Source organism: Chiroxiphia lanceolata, chromosome 21, assembly GCF_009829145.1.
Source record: "Chiroxiphia lanceolata isolate bChiLan1 chromosome 21, bChiLan1.pri, whole genome shotgun sequence".
NCBI classification, from domain to species: Eukaryota; Metazoa; Chordata; class Aves; order Passeriformes; family Pipridae; genus Chiroxiphia; species Chiroxiphia lanceolata.
Window position 1 is genome coordinate 4,546,557 of NC_045657.1, and position 20,287 is coordinate 4,566,843.

The window sequence follows — 20,287 nt, forward strand, 5'->3', positions numbered from 1 at the left end:
GAGATGAGATTCTCATTTGTAAAAGTTGTTGAGGAAAACCTAATCTGTCTGTTGTGGGCTTAGATGTAGGGATGTGAAAATTTGATGGATACACAGCTCAGCGCTGGAGTTGCTGATATTTTTGGGACTGTCTGTTTGCAAGTGCAAGGTCAGCCCTGCTTTTGTATGTACTTCAGGCATTATTAGAGCATTTGCCAGGGAGGTTCAGGTTGGACATCACAAGAATTTCTTCACTGTTGGGGTGGTCGGGCTTTGGAAGGGGCTGCCCAGGGAGGGGGTGGAGTCACCGTCCCTGCAAGTATTCAGGGAATGACTGGATGTGGCACTCAGAGCTCTGGGCGGGGTGACAAGGTGGTGATGGGTCACAGGTTGGACTCTCAGAGGTCTTTTCCAGCCTTAATGATTCTGTGATTGTAATGTCTTCAGAACCGTGGAACAAGCATTGTGCTCCAATCTACCTTCCCTCTGATTTGGCTGATGCACTGTCCTGTTTGCTCTTTGTAACCCTCTGTTATCAGGATTGGTTTGGTTTAGTGTTTTCTTAAAGTCTACAATCAAGAATTGTTTCCAACCTTAGCCCTGCTGGGATGGTAGAACTGCTTTTTTTTTTTCCTTTCAGGAACTTTGCTGGTCACACTTTTGTATTTTCCATCCTCTTGACTATTACAGATTTTGTAAATAGTTTAGAAATGCCAGCTTGTGATGTATGGGCCTCTTTAACATTTCTTTGATTTATGTGCTCTGTGCTGAAAAAAAGCAGAGGAAGCATATTATTCTGGAAAATAATGTTGCCAGTCTTACGTTTTTTTCAGTCTTAGTTAAAAGCTACACTTTTATCAATCAAACCTGATAGATTCTTTTTTCATTCCTAAGAACATTCATAACTTAACTCTTTAAAACCTGAAGAGATAATTTGACTAAGAATTTTATAAATGTCTACTTATTTTGGGGATGTCTAACTTGAACCTTTAACCTGATTTTTCAAAACTTGGCTTTTCATGCATTGCAGCTTGGTCATCTAAAAGCAGACAGTCAAAAATCACTGAGGGTAGGGAATTTATTTTTTAAAAAGTTTGGCCATATATTGCTGATTTTTTTCTTATGTCTGGTTGTGTATCAGGTAAAATTCCTCAAAGTTCAAATTGCAAGCCATAAATGGCTCTTTTGAAAGGTTTAAAAAAAGATAGCTGAATCTGGAGTTCTTGGTTAATGCATAGTATTGTTTTAACTGGAGAAAATTGTCAGTGAGACTTCTCAGAGAAGGGAAAGCTCACTTTGCTGCAGCTGGATTGCTCTGCCTGCCAGAAGTCAGTGTGAGATTGAAGGCAGGATATCTGTCATTATTTTCTCATTGCAGAAAACCTGAGTAAGGGCAGAAAAGTTCTTTTTTTAATTGCCTTGTGGGGGGAAAAAATAGTTCCAGGTTTTGTTGACCGTTGCATTTCAGTGTTCTGGTTGCAGCACAATGGGTATGGTCCTTTCCCACAGGTATTCTATGGTTGTTTCTTTTTGACACTCATCCTCCAGAATGCAGCTCATGTCAAACTTCAACCACCAGTGGTGTTTCCAGGTTTTTTCTGTGGTGTTACATGTGAGGGTGAGAGTTTAAACCTCCTACTCCAACCAATTATAACTGTGGCCTTTAATTTAAGATTTGCTCTTATTTGTGTAGGAATGTTTTCTGTGGGTTACTTTGTACTGTCTTGAAAAGAAGGATAAATTAATGTGATCGTGAACATTCTGAAGCTGCAGTAGGAATGTTCTTATAGGGAGATGGACCACATGCATCTGTTCCAAAATTCACTCTCCAGCTTCAGACTTTAATTGGTTGTCACCAGCGGGCTGGAATTTTGCATTCCCAGCAGCCTTGCTTCAGGATGCCTGATGGATGTAAAGAAAGAGATTAGCAAAAGTAACTATTTAAGGAAGAAGTATCTCCAGTTTAAACAGTATTCCTGCAATCCTTTCTGGTGGCAGAGCAGGGTGGTCATCTCTAGTAGAAGAGAGTGGTGATGTCTGGTGTAGCTTTGTCAGGGTGTATCCATCTACCCATGGCATCCCTGCCTCGGGATGAACTGTGTGCTGGGGTACTGACCTTCCAGGACAATTTCCCCTTCAGCAAGGCCATGGAAGTCTGAGGAAAGCCAGGTTTCCATGTGCTGACAGAAAGACCCTGGGCTGGGCTGTTGTCTGCCACTCAGGCTGGGTGTCTGCTACTCTAAATATATTGTGCATTTAATTACTGTGCAAGCGGCCAAAGGCAGTTAACAGAAGTTGAAACAATTAAATTTAATGAGTTAAGGGAAAAAATAAATTAGCAGCACAAGTACTGGCTGGTGTCATTACTGTTCCATTCTTACCCACTAATGGATTTCCCTCATCTGTCCTTTGACCGTCAGTCTCCCCCTGTCTGACTGTGCCCCTGGGCTGGTTGGATTTACATAAGCTGCACCTTGTAGACATTTTATTGAAGAACAGTGTTCATTTCTTTATTTGTCTGAAAAGTACTTTGTTGTAGTGAAGCCCAAGCACACAGCTGCAAATGGTGGCAATGCTGCTGGACAGTATGAGGAGTGTTTCTGTCCCTGATTGCAGCCCTTTATTCCACCACTCGAGCTTAAAGTATCTTCACATTTCTTACCTAAGTACCTGAGCATCCCCTTTCATGGGGACTGCAGGTCATTCTTTATATTGACATCACTGCCACCTGAGCCCCTGACACCAAAGATTTAGTCTGAGGCTTTAGAAAATACTAATTTTAGTGTGAGAGCCACATGTTCTGGGTTCTGGGGGGCAGTTCAGGGGAGCACGGCAGCACTGGAGGAAGGTGCTGGTTGTGTCCTTATTCAGTCTTGAGTTCTAATGATGCCTTTCCCCTACTACAGATTATTTGTCCTGTACAAAGATAATACTTCTGTCAAAAAAGAGTTAGGGTTTTCTGTCAGATACTGATCACGTGCACTTCTTGGGTTTTTAGATTTTAATAAAATCTAGATTTTAAGTGAACACACAAATGTAAATATACCACACAGAGCAACACTAAAGACCATTTGCCTGTAGCAACTCCCTGCCTTGAGTTCAGTGTTACTTGAAAATGCTGTGGTTTGTCACTGCACGTGGTTTTATTCTGTCATTTAAATGCAGAACATAATGTAATAATTTTACTTTGCTTTTTGTGATTCTGTCATGTCTGGGTTGTAGCTGCCTATACAATAAAATAAATGCCAGTTCATTGAGTTATCATTCAGGAAGTATGTGTGTTCAAGCCCTTCAGAACACCTGGAGGTATAAACATCTCAAGCATGAAGTAGTTATCCTTCTGAAGAAGTAAATAAAGTAGTGTGTAACCCCAGATTGTGATTACTCTGCCTCTTTATCCATTTCGAAGACTAGATCTCTTTAAAACTCAGAGCCTGTTGGCTGTGTAGTGTCCCTTTGTGTTGACATTATCCAAAAATCAAGAATATGTCACTGCTGTAACTATTAAATGGATTGCAGAATACTTTAAGAGAAAAAAATGTGGAGGAGGAGAAGTGGCTTTTGGAGAGACTTTGAACAGTGCAGGTCATTTTATTGGCAGCAAGGATGCAGATGCTGAAGTTTTGACCAATTCCTTGCAGAAAATGCTGCCAAATTTGCTATCTCTGCATGGTAAAAAGCCAAAGACTTGCAAGCAGTATTGGAGTGAGGGAACATTCAGCAGCAGTCATTCATCAGCAGAACTTCAATGTTTTCGAAAGAAAAGTATGGGGAGAACACACTTTAAGGCTGAAATCTGACAGTAATTAAAACAGCACCCTCAGCAAAAATATGAATTCAAAGACAATGGAATAAAAACTGTAGCAAAGACAGGGTGTTAAAAGAAACAGGGATATGTATCAGTGCATCTCCTACTACTGTGCTATTATATGTATATATATTAATGTCTAAACTTGGTTCTGAACTCCCAAGCTGAGGGAGGGAGGGAGGCAGGAGAGACCTAAGGGAAAAACAAGATTGCCCATGCAGGCTGATGTTCTCGGGCTGCTCCCTGTCCTGGTTTATTGACCAGGATGAGGCCATGGCTCTGTGCATTTTGATGCAATGCAAGTATCAGCTGGGGCATGGCAGAGGATTTTAAGAGAAGTGTGAGCTCATTACTTTCCCAGTTTAGTCAGATCAGGATGTTTAGGGAAATGTGCAGTAACTTTTATAGAGGGATTTTTTAAAAAAAAATGAATGAGGGGCAGCCTTTGTTCCTGTCATGGATAGGTATTTGTTGCTTAAATGGTCTTGTTTGGGGGGCATAAATGCTTTTTAAAAATTGGAAAAAGTGTCTTAATTAAACTGTAAACTAGAATAAAGACAAAATGTCTAGCTTTCCTGTTAATTGAAAAGCCTGCAACCCAGTTCCAGAACAGGAAAACCAATGAGTGAAGAAATCAGAGACAGTTCTTTTGGTTTATTGATGCTGTTTTGGTCAAGTCAAGAATTCAGCTATGCTAAAATGATCAAACGTTGTTTGGAAAGAAAGAGAATTTCCAAACCGGCCTCATTATCTGAGAGAAGCTAAAAAATATCAATTAAGGTGGTGTAATTTTTCTCTTGCCTGCTTTAGTGTGCAGAGATGAAACTGTGGGAGTGTCCTGCTCGCTTGCTCGTTGCTCTTTTCAAAAGAATAAGTGGAGTTTTATCATAATGCACAAATCCCTTGTTAGCTGGAAGGGGGGAGAAATAGTTTAATGATGAGGGGCAGAGCACTGGGTGTCTTAAAGGGGGCAAATGTGCATCCCCAGGATTGCAGTGAACTGGGAAAATACCACAGGGGTAAGTGTCTGGCAGGGGTAAGTGTCTCTCTGAAACTCCATTCCTTAGAGGAATGGAAATAAACGTTTTTTTTTTTTATTACCTATAGCTGAGAAAAATGCTTTTCTGTTTATCTTTGCGGTCAGTAAGTACATAAGAACAGAAGAAACAGGGTAGTGTGATTGTAAAGAACATCATTCTTCTGATTTCACTTTTAAAAGGAAACCTGTTGGTGCTTAAAAAGCTTTAAATAATGGCAATATGTAAATGTAACGTGCAACTGTGAGCTGATGTGATCAGCTGTAAAGGCTCCAAGGGGTTGATTGTTTCTTTTTCTCTTTTTTTTTGAGGGGAGGGTTTCTTTTCCCTGATTCTTACCTTCTTTCAACCAATTTTGCGACTTGGGATGGCCTTGTCAGTAAGTGCAGTGCACTGCCTTGTTTGGTCAGCACTCAGCACATGCAAAACCTCCAGCCCATGAATTATGTAAACTGAAGACCTCCAGACCCAGAGTCTTTCTAATGGTGGGGCTTTAATTTTTAAAGTTTCAAATGTCCATGTCTGTAGTTTCATAACAGGCACTGCAGGGTAACCCTATAGGCCAAGATGCAAACCTGTCACAAGCTGCTCAGTGCACTTCTGTTAAATGAAGGGGCCTTTCTGCAGGTTCTGCTTGGAGCCCTTTGGCTGCAGCAGGAGTTTTCTGTCTGCTCCAGACCTTAAAGACCCTCTGCAGAACACAGTGGGATTTTTGGGCAGGTGGAGGGGTTCTTTTTTGTTGTTTTGATTGTTTGAGGAGATGCGTTACCTTATTTCTGGTAAGAAGAGTCAGCGGGGTAGAAGAAATAAAAGATATTATGTGATTAACATCTTAAAAAATATTAATGCTTTCAGAGCTAAATCAAATCTGTGATTCTCTAATACACCTTTTCTGTTTAAGGTTCATGTGAAAGCCAAAGAAATCTTATGTGATTGAAGAAGTTGCCCTCCTTACAGTTACAACCATGAGAAAAGTGACTCCCAAGTGCTTTCTCTGTTGTGATGTATTTCCCTTAATGAGGAAGACTGACAGCTGTTAATATATTAATGTAGTTTTCATATGCTCAGGAACACTGAAAATGTGAATTATGACACCTGGAAAACATTAGTGATAATATTTTCTTCTAAAAAACATAGGCCATGTGGCCATTAACATAGAAAAATAATGAATGTTAAAAAAATTTTACAAATAATCCAAGTTCTGTTTTTATTTACCTTCCTGTAAAGCTTCTGTATATATTGAAGTGTTATTTTCAGTACTTTTCATACATCCTTGAGAACTAGAGTCGCTTTTGATTTTAAAATGTAGAATTCACACATCAACTTGGAACTGCACTTTTTAGAAAAATACCAGCTATCATGAGACTCATCATGAAACTCTGCAAGTTGGCACTGGGGTAAATCCTGGCTGCTAAATGTTGTAAATTGATTTTTGTTGTCGTTGTCTTTGATTTCTTGGTTTTCCGAAATAGATTTTCTGTTTCATCTGCACGTATTGGGGGGGGAAAAAGATCCATGTTATTGAAATTGTGTGGAGGAACATTTCATTAGGCAGTAAAGACACATGAACCAGTTGGAATTCCCCAAAGCTGAAAGACATGGATGCTTACTGTAATAAAGCCTCTGTATGACAGGGAGTTCCTCTGCAGCTGATAAAGGAATGATTTGCAGCACTACTTGTGCTGCACCAATACTCATTTCAGGGAGTATTTACCATATTTTATGGATAAAGCTGTGGCTGTTTGCTATTCTGTTAACCCTCCAAGTGTCCCATGAGCTCCCCTGCATGAGCCTTCCAGCATCCTCTGACATGACATTTCACCTGCATTCCCTAAAGTGGAGAGAGTATGTTTAGAGATGTTCTCTTATTAGTAAGCAAAAATCGGGGGGGGATTGGCTTGTTTTTAGCTGAGATTTTCTCTCCTGGCCGATGCTGGCAGGCAAAGGTGTTTATTTTGCAAGAGGAGAAAGGAACTGAATGGCAAGTGTTTTATCCATCCATCCTGACTGTAGTTCTGATGCTTGTGGTCCAGCTTTGGCACTATTTTCAGTCTTGTTTCTGCTCCTCAAAACAAATGATTAAGAAATTTTCCCAATCCCTTCAGTTTAACACCCCTCATCCCCAAAAAAGAGTGCATCCTGTGCAAGTGCAGGATGTGATACTTTAATAATGCATAAATCAAGTTGGACAGAAGCTGCCCATCAGTTTTATTAACTTTGACCTTTTCTCCCAATATAAAGATGGTTTGGTAAATATTTAATCGCCCTTATAGATTTTGACAGTTGGATCTGCTTTCCTAGGAGCAAAGGTAGATTATGAAGAAATAATACCTTAATCACTGGGAGTCAACTTTGAAGGATAGAATTGTTTTTTTGGAATATATTTCTTTTTAATTCCTTCTGTTGGTTTTTTTAATGCCTGACCACTGAATGTCAGACTGGGAGGTTATGAAATATTTTTAAAAAGGTTGGTGTGATTTACCTGAAATACCTGCACAGGCAACATCAGTGAATGGTGTCACCAGCACAAAGTGGTGAGGGAGGACTGCAAGAGGAAAAGGGAAAAACATATTCCTGGAGTCTGAGGGGTCTTCTGCCAGAACTGTCTTTCCCTTTAATTCCCTGCAAATCCAGGTAGTGAAGATTGAAAACTAAGCCCCTGACACTGAAACATCACCTTTCAAACATGGATCCTCTGTCCCTCCAATTGATTTTTTTTTCATTTCAGAAAACTGTCAGAGAGAAACAAATGTGAGCAAAATTCATTGGTTGGGGCAGTACAACACCCCCCCTGCCCATCCCTGGCAGAGCACAGTTCTCTTCCCATTAGAAATTCCGTGTGTCTTCGCTTGTGCCACAGCTGCAAAGCAGCCAAATAAATCAGGAGCCTGTTAGAAATCCTTCTGGATGTGCTTGAGCACTGACATGTGAGGCAGATTGGCTCATGGGATCCCTTCCCTCATTTTCATAGCCATTTTCAAGTGGATCACTTCCAAGCTTTATTTCCCTCCTTTTCAGTCAGTTCCTGCAGAACAGCTTGGCCTAAGACCACTTTATTTTCTAAACATTTTTAAGTCATAGTTTTCTAACCATAACCTTTTTTTTTAGCTGCAGACCTTGGGATTAGAGGTGTTAACGTGTGAAATGGTTCACCTCTTGCAGGACAAATCTTCAGACAATTTAATGAACACATGGAGGAAGGCATTGGAATGATGAAGGAAATTATATATGTCCCACACTGAATCTTCTGCTTTAAAAATGGGAAACTAAGAATGTAATTGAAAGTTTTCAGAGGGGAACTTGTGACTTGTTGCACTTGGAGCTGGTTCCAGGGCAAGCACAGCTCTGTAGCTGTTCTTAAATCTGAAAGCTGTGGGAGGGCACTCAAAATCTTGCAGATTCATGTTGTGTCCTTCATAAATTTGTCTTTTGTTGGCAAAGAAAAGAAAAGTTTGGAGGGGAAAGCTACTGAATGTGAATCTTTCTGCAGTGCTGTGGAGATGCGTGAGCAGGTATTTTAAAGGCGAGATTTTTATTTATAGTGGTAGAAACTTCTTTGTGAATGTTTTGTGGTTTTATATTTAAGGAGAAAAAGATGAGTGTTATTTCTAAAAAGCTGGTTTATACAGTGAAAGGGTTGCCTCTGTCTTCCTCTTATCATCTTCCTAAAAGTAAGAATGCTTGGTCCCTTGGGAGGAGAAACAGTCTTAACATTTAAAAGCAAGCCCAGGTTTCAGGAGAGTTAGGCTTGAGAGGAAGTCTTTGATTCATCCTCTTACTTGCCCTAATGCATAACTTCCTCCTAATGCCTATTTCACAGCAGACTTTTTCCATGTGCTTTTATTCCTGTAATCTTCCATCCAAGCAGTGTATCTGAAATCCCGTATATTAACTGACTGACGGGCTGTAATTTGAGTCAGGTGGAACAGGTAGTAGAGGACTGACATAGACAGAGTACTGCAGTGGTGTGTATTTTAATATACTCATGGTTTTTTTTTTCTCCTCCAGCTGCAGTACCATGCTGGGCTGGCATCTGGCCTTTTGAATCAGCAGTCCCTGAAACGTTCGGCCAACCAGATGGGAGTCTCTGCAAAGCGCAGACCAAAAGCCCAGCCAACAACTCTTGTCTTGCCTCCTCAGTAAGTAATGGAATATCTGGAAGAATGTCCATGGTGGGGGGCCAGATTATTTCTTTTAAACTTTTTATTGTGATTCTTGTCTTACCTCCTCAGTAAGTAATGGAATATCTGGAAGAATGTCCCTGGTGGCGGGGGACACGGATTTATTTTGAACTTTTTATTGTGTTTTTCTTTAATCACCATCATAGCACCCTTGTGCTTGTTGTATTCTTGTTTCATACAGTATAGATCATTCTTGTTGGAGGGGTGGGTACCTTCTGGAACCAATATTTTGTCTCTTCTGTTCACGGAGGCACCATCACAACAGAAAACTTGCGAGGATTCTTTGCAGCAGGTCATGAAAAGTTCCTGCAGCACGAGGTTGTCATTGAGGAACGATGTTCCCCTGATTAGTATGACTTGGAGCTTCAAGCAGGACTTTTCTGAAGGTCCTGAGAGATGAAGCCAGAAAGTCTTTGGTGTGAGTACTTTCTCGGCAAACGTCTGTTCTGAGTCCATCTGTTCACCATATGTTAATTTTGCGTTGGATCTGAACCTCTTTTACAGGTGACAAGCAATTATGAGGACACTTAGAAACTATTTGAGGACAGAGAGTATCAACACTTTAGGCAGCCTGTGTACTGATGCCAAAAACACAGAGATGTCCACAGCTAAGCTTATAAATTAATAAACTGCCTAAATTATTTAGTTACATGTAAGAAAATGATTATTATGTAGAAAATGAAGTGCTAAGCAATTGTTCATTGTAGTTTGTGGAAACTGCCTCCTTTTTTTCATGAAACAAGAGTCACTGATGTATAAACACTGTGCTACCAAAAACCTCATAGTTGCAATAAGAAAAGTCCCCGTTGTCACCAGAGCCCACAGGCCTGTGTTTAGTGGTTTTTTCTTAAAGGAAATGAGGAAAAAAATCAGAGTCAGTAGAGCTTTCCCCTTGTATATTAACTTTAAAGTGCTGGTAATTCAAGAATCCATAAAATGTTATATTGTTTTGCCAATACATCAGACAAAGGAGAGTTAGAAGGGTGGCTTAGCAGAAGTTTGAAAACCAGATGTTGTTTCTCTGATAGGTGTGAAAGAACAGTGGGGATATTGTGACAAAACTGGCCAATCAGTTTTCTTCCTCTGTTTGGGTATCTGGAGCTTCAAATGGACTTCTCCAAGAAGTCTATAAACTGGAGTATTGTGATATCAGTTGCCACAGTTTTTTCAGAAAGTCTGTAAAATATTTTAGTGTTTTGTTTGTTGTTTTTTTTTTTTAATCATGGCTTCTCTAGTCACTAGAAATATATATAGAGAAAGAGCTGGCTTCTGTTTTTGTACAGAAAAATCTGTTCTTCAACAGCTGCAGCTGTATAAATCTTAATGTGAGATACATAATATACATTTTTAGAAGTATTGTGTGTCTTTTTATCTGCAAGTGATTTTTCCTTTCTTGGTGCATTTACCTAGGATTTGCAGATAGAATGAAATTTTAGTGTGGTTGCTCAACTTCAACCAGTAGCTGAATTATGTTTCAGTATCTTATTACCACTTCCAGCATTATTTACAGGGAAAATGTGTTTCTGCTGAGCTGGCCCTTTATCTGTCACTGGTTTCCTCCTCTTTGGCTTTTCTTTGCCCTTTCCATATTTGTTCTCATTTGCTATCTTGATGTGTCTTAAGAGAATAATAGTTATATTAAGTCAAATCAAATACCTGTTGAGCTCAATATCTTGTCTCCAACACAGGACAGAAGCAGATTATGAAAAGACTTATGAAAATGGGCTTATGAAAAGTATTTTAAAAAAATAGAAGTGTGACAAATGGATTTTAATATCTTGATTTTGCTGTAGTTTCATGCAAATAGTGATGAATCATACTGTGATATTTTCCCCCCCCTTCATTCCCTATAAAATGCAAAAGAAGAAAACATCCAGGTGCAAAACTACAGATCTCCTTGAAAGGGCATCCTGAATACTAATATTCCCATGGCAATTCAAGGACTGAGTGCGTTTTTTTAGCTTTATTAATTCATCAAGAAAGGGGTAACTATTTCTTGGTCTGTTTTGGCTTTGATGTGTGCTATTAAAATCAAGTTCAGTGACAAGTCTTTGAGCTGAGTAACAATGAGTCAAGTGTTTATTAAATGTTGTTCAGAGTAACTATATTATCTGGAGCCCTTCTTAAACATAAGTAGTCAAAACCAGCTGTATGCCAAAATGTCATTTTAGGAGAGCAGATTGGAGCAAACAGCAACACTGCAGTCATTCCTTTCTGCCAGCACAGGAATGCAGGAAACACTTGCTCAGGAGGTATCACAGGTGATGATTTGGGCAAGGCATCTTCTAAAACCTGTTTTAATCTTATGCAGATTTTGCACATGGATAGTTTGATTGTAAATATGTCTTAATTTGAGTTAAAGGAAACATTAGAGAGCACGTTACTAATCTACTTATTTATTTATGTTCCTGTTTCTTGAAGAAGCTGCATGAGTAACTTTGGCTATTGCACAACCTTCTTTATGGCAGTGATGCAAGCTGAGCAATTATCTTTGATCTTTACTGCTGTGGTGAGACTTCAGTTGTATTCCACAAACTTGATGTTTCTTCTCATAAGGGTGGTGATGCAGCACAAGAATCAAGTTTTGTGTCAATTCACTGTTCACTTGAGCCCTCAGTCTCTCTCTCTGCTCTGTTTTTCTCCTCCTTTTTCTCCAAAATGCCTTTAAAAAAAAAAAACAAAAACAACAGAGGAACAAACCAAACCCCAAACCTTCTTGGTTTGTCTTGGAGGCTCTACCATCTCTTTATTTATACTCACAGAAGGAGCTGGAGAGGGGGTTTCATTAATGGCAAAGCTGATTCTTGGCGGGCTCCCAGCCCTTTGTCCCTCACCAGCCTCAGGGTATCTTGGAGATGAGAGGCTCTAGTTTTTCACCAGTCAATACCTGAAACAGCAGCAGCAATTTTGAATCAAAAAGGTGGTTTTGAATATGGAAGATCTTTGTCCTGTGCAATCACTACCAGGAAAATTTACATTTTCTTGCTCCTCAAGGTGCTGAGCAGTTTCAAAGAGAGACCTTTTGGTTTTGCTTTTCAGTAGTGGTTTTCACTGGCTCTGAAAGTGCAGAAAGGAAGGCTGGATTGATGAGTGTCTCATTTCTAGCCAAATGATCCGTGTGAGAAATGACTAACTGCTGGCTGCTTTCTCTGCCTGCTTTGTCCCTCCTTCTGTCTTCTATTAACAAGACATCTCCCTGTACGTGTTAATAGATGCGTTCCCTCACATGCTTCTCATCTGGCTGCTGGTCCCTTCCTTCTGTTAAGGAGTCTCAAAGCAGTGTTTGCTGAAGTGCTGAAAGCTGTCAGCTCCTTCCCAGTGACTGGGGAAGTGTTTGTGTGCAGCCCTCGTGAAAACCAGGGTGGCATAAATAAGGACAATAAGAAACGACGGCTTGGTTTTTCCTTTCCTCTTGAAATGTAGTGGTTGATGCAGTTAATTAATCTTGTATTATTTTGCTTGGCACCACATCTCCAAAGCAAATTCCCAGTTATGGAGTTGTCTCCATGACCCTGAGGGAGCAGAATGTTCCCAGGGGTTGCCCAGGGTTCCACCCTGCTGGTGGAACACCCTCCTGGGATCCCAACAGACTCTGGAATGTCACTGTCCAGCTGGAAAATGACAGCAGTGAGTCACTGTGAGATGAAGAAGAAAAAAGAAAAGAGGAAGCACAGGATGTTGACTGTATTTTTGCAGTGAAGTTCATTGTCCCACACAAGAGGGTCAGTTAGTTTTAATGGGAATTTTTAGGAGTCTCAGTTGGAAACCCTGTGACTTCGATAGCTCTGTTGTGTGGGGCCTTCTTAGTGCTCCCAGATTAATCATCTGTCTTCTCTGTCTGGAAGAAAATTGCCGGAACAAGAACTTGATCAGGACCAAAGGTACTGAGACTCTCGCCCCTTGTGGTGCCTTTTAGGGTCATTTGTTGTCCCTTTGTGGTTTTGGAGAAATAAGCACACTATGAACAATAAACAAGTGGAAATCTGATTGTTGTTTGACAACTTCAGGCTCAATCAACAGAGAGGTTTGAGTAAAAGAGAGTCCAATATTTTTTTGTTTTAAGGCTCTTCAACTTGTCTTGTAAATCTCTTGTGGTCTGATGGATGCCACAACCTGACAGTGAAAACATTGTAATAGATTGAGTAAAAAGATCTGTGAGTTTGTACTCTATTGCTGGGAGCACACCAGCAAAATTACTTTTCCTTTTTTAAAAAAAAAAAAAAAAAAAAGACAGTGCTACCCATGATATTGTTCTAGATAAATGAGTCACAAAAACCTGTGAAGATAAGTTTTCTTTTAGGAGTTAGTAAGGATGTACTTGAGGATATAGAGACTCTGGACAGCCAGGTTGTTTCTACCACTTGTTCTGGGTGAGATAGAAGAGGTCTCTAATCTGCTCTCTACACCTCAGAATCCATTTGGATTCTTCTTCTAGAGAAGATTAATATATCCAAAAGAAGTCTATACTTTTTCCATCCTTTGGAACTACATCAGCTAAAGATGCTCTTTAGTGAGTGGTCTCCTTAAACAGCGTTAGTTTACTGGCTCAGCAGGTATCTGTTCATCTGGATTTGGAAAAAAAAAGGTGCAGATATCCCAAACTCTGTGTTTATTGTAGCTTGATTCAATACCAACATAGTCAAAGTGCTGTTCTGTCATAGCATTGATTCTCTGTCAGTTTAATGGTTCTGTCATATAAGTAGCACTGAGAGATTCTGTTGTGTTTGTATGCTGTGTACATAGAATTGTGCACTGTCAATTCTGTTGCTATTTTTAACAATTAACTGAAAGGTATGTGTATACAAACATATATATACACACACATATATATATTTATAAACTATACACTCAGTCATCAGATGTGCCAGAAGAAATTATTTGGAACTTAAGCTTGTATCATTTATCATTTTTGCATTAAGGAAAAATCCTGATGAGCCCTTTGCCAAGAATTTTTTTGAAGGAAAAGGTTTTTTCTGCATTTTGTTTTATAAACAGCATCTAATTGCTTCCTAGGTTCTGGGATTTTCATTATGAAAGAAAGGCAGGATATTCTAAAGGTAATGACAAAGCATGCTTAAGGCAGTAAATTTTCATCAGTTTTGTATTTTTTTAAGAGAAATCGTTTAAAATACGCTTCTCCAGTCTGACCTGGCTGTGTTAGAGATCTGAAATGCCAGCTGGGGATTCACACTTTGAAACCAAATGTCCAAGGCCGGGTTGGATGGGGCTTGGAACAACCTGCTCTAGTGGAAGGTGTCCCTGCCTGTGGCAGGGGTGGAATTAGAAGATTTTTAAGATCCCTTCCAACCCAAACCTTCTGGGTTTCCATGAGGAATCTGATGTGCCAGTTCACCAGGTACAGGCTGTGGACAGTGGGATTATTTATATTTAACATGTGAGTGTTGTTACTGCAGTAATTCAGTGCCATGAGCTGGACTCCAAGCTCTGAGCCTCTTCTTGACGTATTCAAGAGTAGAAGAGCAAAGTGTGGGGCTGTATTTTCCCTTTTGAGAAAAGTCATCAGAAGTTCTTTGTGCAGTTGTGAAATTCTTCTTTCCCTGTACTGGCAAAGCTGCATTAAGTATCAATATTCATTAGGTACCATGGAGATGATAATGTAATAAAGCAATAATCCTCAGGCCCACATCTATACTTCTCACCAGAAGAGCTGAGGTTGAGAATATAATTAAAGATTAAAACTCTGTTTGCATTCTGGAACATGGAGATATCTTTTTGTACATGATGGGGAATTGTATTAATAAGGAAGAGATCAGTTTCCAATAACTTTCAATACTGGGAGCTCATTTCATATCCCTGTTCATGTTTAAGTTTCTCATGGAATTCCTTTAGCTTGGTTTTAGCAAGGCAGTGCAACAGGAACTGTAAAAGAACGTGTTGCTGAAACATGTGACCCTTTTGCTCCAGAAATTAATCCCTTTTCATAGGAAGAAAAAAAGATTAAAAATTAGTTCTTTATATTGTAAGACAATAATATTTACAAGAATAAGTTTAATTACTTTGCAACCATGTACCGTGTCGATGGAACATTAATTTCAGTACTTGGTGTCTTGTGCAGAGTTTGGATCACATCATTCTGCTGTTTTCATTTTATTTTTAGTAAATTGTTGAACACCTGTTCCCCAGCTGTTTTGTGGAGCTGTTTCAGTGGCAGTTCCAGGGTATTGCCATGCACTGACATTGCATTTATCCCTCACTGCCATTCTGTTCAGTGGACTCAGAGGTTATGTGCAGGATACTCAAGTCTCATATTTCAATTAAGTAGAAAATACCTTTAGTACCTTCTATATTGTACTTCATCAGCTTGTTAAGTAGCTCTTACTTTCCCTTACTTCAAAGAATCTTAACCAATGGGTTCTTTGCTCTTTTTTCTTCCTGCCCATATATTTGGTGATGATGTACTGTGGTCAGTCTTTCTTAAAGGTTTCTTTGTCTTGCTTTGTACTAAGCTTCCTTATTTTGCACAGGTCAAAAATATTGGCTTTCCCCTCTCAGATATTGGTATTTTATCTACCAAAGCTAGTCTAGTTAGGTAGAGTGCTAGTTCTTTGTAACCTCTGATAAAACTGGTTGTGCTCTTGAAGCAGGTGGGTTTATGAGCCTTTGACCATTCCCTGGAGGCAAATCTGTTCCAGTTCTAAAATCCATGCTGGATTATTGCTCCTTTCTGTTCTAAGCACAGTGGTGCAGGAGGGGGTTGGTGTAATGATGTGGTCTGTGCTCCTCTGGATTTTTTCACAGCAATACAAATAGTGTATATGTAGTATTTAGTTTCTTTAGAGGAAAACTGCAGAATATCCAAAGTGCCACCTACAGCTCTGCTGCAGAGAGCAGCAGCATCCTCAAGTGAAATTTCAAACTATGTAGAATATAATAGAGAATAATGAGCAAGCAGGAAACCAGCATTTGGACAGCTTTATTACAGGAAAATAAATGCTGAGAAATTCAGATCACAGTGAATTTCAGCAGCTGCTGAAAATATGATTGTTTCAAGTTATTTTATGATACAACCATGTCTGGGTTGTTTGGGATTCTTTCTTAATTTTTCCCTGCTGCTTACCAAGCAGAGATGACACCAATTTGCTTTTAGACAAGTTGTTTTACAGAAAAGAAACCTGACCTTTATAGAGAAAGGCTCGTTTGAGACCTTTGGGTACTTCTGGTTCTCTGAAATAAGTATTAAAGTTGGATCATAGGGCACAGGAGGAAAGTTGTAATTTTGTAATCCCAGTTTCTTAATTTTCCTCTTAACACTGTTTCCCCACCACTGAAAACTAAGAAGTCTGTCTGTCTGGATTACTACAAAGTATAGTATTAGAAATTCTGATTTAAGTTACTCTTAGACTCAATGGCAACGTTTATGGACATACCAGGGATATAACATTGGTCATCTTACTGTTTGTAGCTAAAAATGCCTTACTAAACTCTGCTCCAAAAAAGAGAGAAGGGGGTAATCCAGTTGAACTTTTTATTTCAGTGTAAAAGGTAAATTTTAAAATAAGCTGCTCTTAATTTGCCTGATGTCTCTGCTTTGTTTTCAGTGCTGTTCACTTGGACTATCTGTCGTGTTAATTTTGGAACCTTACAGGTGCTTTGGAACTTGTTTGGATGCCAGAGATACAGAAGACAGGTTTTGCTGTTTTGTGCATCTTTAGAAATACAGTTCTTTTCAGCATTTTAATCTTGATTTAATCTCCTAATATGTTGATATATCTGACAGCAGGGGGTTCTGCAGTAATCTTCTTTGTTATGCCAAATCAGTGCTTTTTTTTTTTTTTTTGGTTGTAGTTATATGCTGAATTTAATTTAATTCCATTAAGTACTATACAGCTGCATAGTTTCTTACAAAGTAATTACAAAAAACCAGCAGGCATTGATCAACACAGATTGTCCAAAGGAAATACTTTGACTAAAACTGAACGTTCCTTATGATATTCATTAACAGGAGAATAATTTCTATCCATACAATACAAAAGACAAGGATCTTGGATGTTGCTTTTTCCACAGTAAATTATTGAAATGCATTAGAGAATCACAGGCTGGTGTGGGTTGGAAGGCACCTTAAAGCTCATCTCATTCCACACCTTCCACTAGACCAGGGTGCTCCAACCTGGCCTCGAACGCTTCCAGGGATGGGGCAGCTTCTCTGGGGAGCAAATATCAGTTGTGATGCAAAACTTTACAATGGATTTTAACATGGAGGCAAACTCTGTTTTATTTATTCAGTTTTCAGCAACTCTTCTAACCAGCTGCTATGGAAAGCGAGTGCATGTAATTGAGGTTTCATAATTTCTTTACAGTGTGTGGAGCTGCACTTACGGGTTGTGAGCCATTGTGGGCTGATGTGAACGGCTCAGTGCACGAGCCTGTTGTGGAGACATGAGCCAAAAGGGACCTGGGGCTGATGACTCCTGATATTTTGGTTTCATATTCCACAAATAATCCCCCAAATAGGATTGCTGTGAGTGTGATGTGCAGCCCTGTGTGACTGAGCAAAGTGATTTGAAATCATTCCCATCTACTTTGGGGAAGATTAGTTGGAACACTCCATAACTGGGAAGTGAAAAAGCTGAATCTTTTTGGAAACTCTGGGCCATGTACCAGCCTGATCTGAATGTTCATTTTCCAGAACATGCACAGATCCAGAGCAGACCCTTAGTGAGTTTAGTGTTACTGGGGATCTGCAGCTCTGTTGTAAAAGAACAAATTTGTGCTTCTTTGATGTATGTTTGCCTTAAAGGTAATGTTTGTGGGAAACTGTGCCATTAAAAGGTGGCAATTAATTAAAAGTTGTTCCACAGTCGCTACTATTAGAAGATGCCCTTGCAGCATTTAGAGTAGAACATTAATATTGCACTGTAGGGAATCCCTGTACTTTCAGTAAAAAAGAAAGTTAAGGATGAAGATTTTAATGTGTAATTAAAGAGTGCAAATACTAGTTTAACTACTTGTTTCTGTGTCAAATAAAAAAAAAACCACCACAAACTATGAGTGGTTGAACCAATTAAGACAGTGAAGAACAAGTTAGATAAGAGAGGAAATTTGTATGAACATAATAATGATATCAAAGCTTTTGCTAGAGCTGTGATTTTATAACACGATTGCTTTAACCCCTCCCCTCTTTTTTGTTTTTTTAGCTTTCCTATTTGGGGGATGGGGGTTTGAGGCTGCTTTGCTGCTGCAGACAATCAGTCTGAAAGGAATAAATAAAAACTGCTGCTTGCCAAATTCCGAAATGCATTACAGCAAGTGTGTCCACCTGCATTGGTTGTATATTCCCTTGTCAGAGATGAAGAGCAGGAGGAACAGAGCTGGAATAAGGTGGAGGGAGAAGGTCTTTGTTTTGGTGGCTTAACCAGACCAGCATTATTGTATAATCCTATTGTATAAAGTGATGTGAATTTACTCTGAGTGTATTTATTAATGGCTTTATATCTTTACCTCTATGTGATTCCAAGTGACCTTTGGTTATCTGAGAGGAGAACTAAACAGCTACACAGTGAGGGGGGATAAAAGTGATTTCAAATGTGAGCCACTGGGGAGGAGGAAGCTCTAGGTGTGTGTCACAGTGAAAAGATCTCAAAATGCAAGTCATACCTGGAAATAAAGGCAATTAAAGTCCCCTGGAGTTTCAACAGTGACTCTACAAAGGGGAAGCATTTTCCAAGTGATGAACTGCACAGTGGGGTCTGAGGGGACACTTAAATGCCCTTTCTAACTACAAAGGATACAGAGTAGAACTGCTTTGCTCTGCTTTCTTTACCTGATGTTAAAAATAGCTGTTATTACTTTTTAATTTCACTTTAGGGCATTCTCTGGGTATTCATGTGTTTACAAGGAACCCTATGGATGGGTTAAATGTAGAAAAGCTTGGGTAGCAAATTCCAGCTGATGACTTCATAGTTTTCTCCCTCTAAATATAATCTTCATTTGTAATGATTTGAAGTATTTTGATGCACTTATTTTGCTAGTCCCGTTTTCCCAACTGCCAGTGGGAAAAATAAATGAAATAGCACCATTAGAAGTTTCAGTGAATGAAGTGACTCGTTTTTCATCCCTTTATAGGTGCTACTCTACTGTTATTTTCATTCCTGATGGCTTAATTTTTCAAGGCATTTTCTCTTTGCTGTGCAGGTTTTACCTACTAAAGAGTAGCACCATCCTTTCCATTTTAGTGATGTTACTCAGCAGAATGTGTGTGTTACTTTGAAAACAAGTGTATTAATGGTGTGATGCACATTTCTAATGAGACATGGATGCATTCGCCTCTTTATTTGTTTATTTACCTGACTTTTACCTTTGCATGGGTAACATAAGGAGTAAAATACTGGACAGGGAAGACCTTATTAACTTTGGCAGACTTAGTTTTGACTTTTTTCTGTGGCTGCTTGCAGTTTCTTTATTGTCTGTGAGTCATGGCCAGGGGAATCCTGTAGTAAGCCCTTCTAATTTTAGCAACCAAAAGCATCTCCATGCAGCAGTTTTTGCATTGAAATTGAATTTACTCTTTTGTGTTGCTCAAGATTGTTCTTAAAAATTCCTTTTTGGAAAAGAAAGTAAGAGTTTGGTATGGAGGTAAAGTAGTGAATCACTTCTTTAACCTTTACTGAGCTTACCTGGAATGAAGTGAAATAACGATTGCATTCTGCGTATGATCATTATGCTCCATTATTGCCTGTAATACTTTGGTTCTATCCCTCACATTGATTGTGGGATAGCACTTAAAGATACAGAGATTCCAGAATAAGTTCTTGCAGAGCAAATTACTGTTTCTTAGAGTTGTTTTATGCCTCAGTTTCCCCACGTGAACGGTGTGAGTTGTATCATCTGGAAACTGTGCAGGGGAGCTGAGAGTGACTCGAGTAATATTGGTACAAAGCTGGGATAAGAGAAGAGATAAGAGAAGGCATTAACCATAAGGCAGATGCTTTCATCCAGGGGAAGAGTCTGGATTTTTGTCTTTTATTGTCAGTTGTTCAAAACCAGTTAATTTTTTACAAAATCCAAAGTCTGCGAGTGAGGTGTTGTGAGGAATAAATGACCAGATAATTCCTACTTGCAAGACCTAACAGGAAGCTCCCAGTATCCACTGGCAGGTTCCTTCTGATAAATGAGTGGTGATGGATTATCCTGTATCCTTTGTGTTCTTGCCTTTAGGTGTTCATTTCACTGATGGAAGACAAAGTGCCAACACATGAAATAATTACACACCGAACCTGGCTGGAGCCTGTCAGTCTGTGTCGAGCTCCCTAAACTTCTGCAGT

General features: G+C 39.4%; 1 protein-coding gene across 1 annotated transcript in view; it reads left to right on the plus strand.

Annotated features, from left to right (window-relative positions):
• The window catches only part of MED27 (mediator complex subunit 27), an 84,194-nt gene that overhangs the window by 24,195 nt on the left and 39,712 nt on the right, over positions 1-20,287 (plus strand). Inside the window, exon 3 of the mRNA XM_032708468.1 lies at positions 8,833-8,963. Coding sequence (XP_032564359.1) covers positions 8,833-8,963 — 131 coding nt within the window. The remainder of the gene's footprint in view (positions 1-8,832; positions 8,964-20,287) is intronic.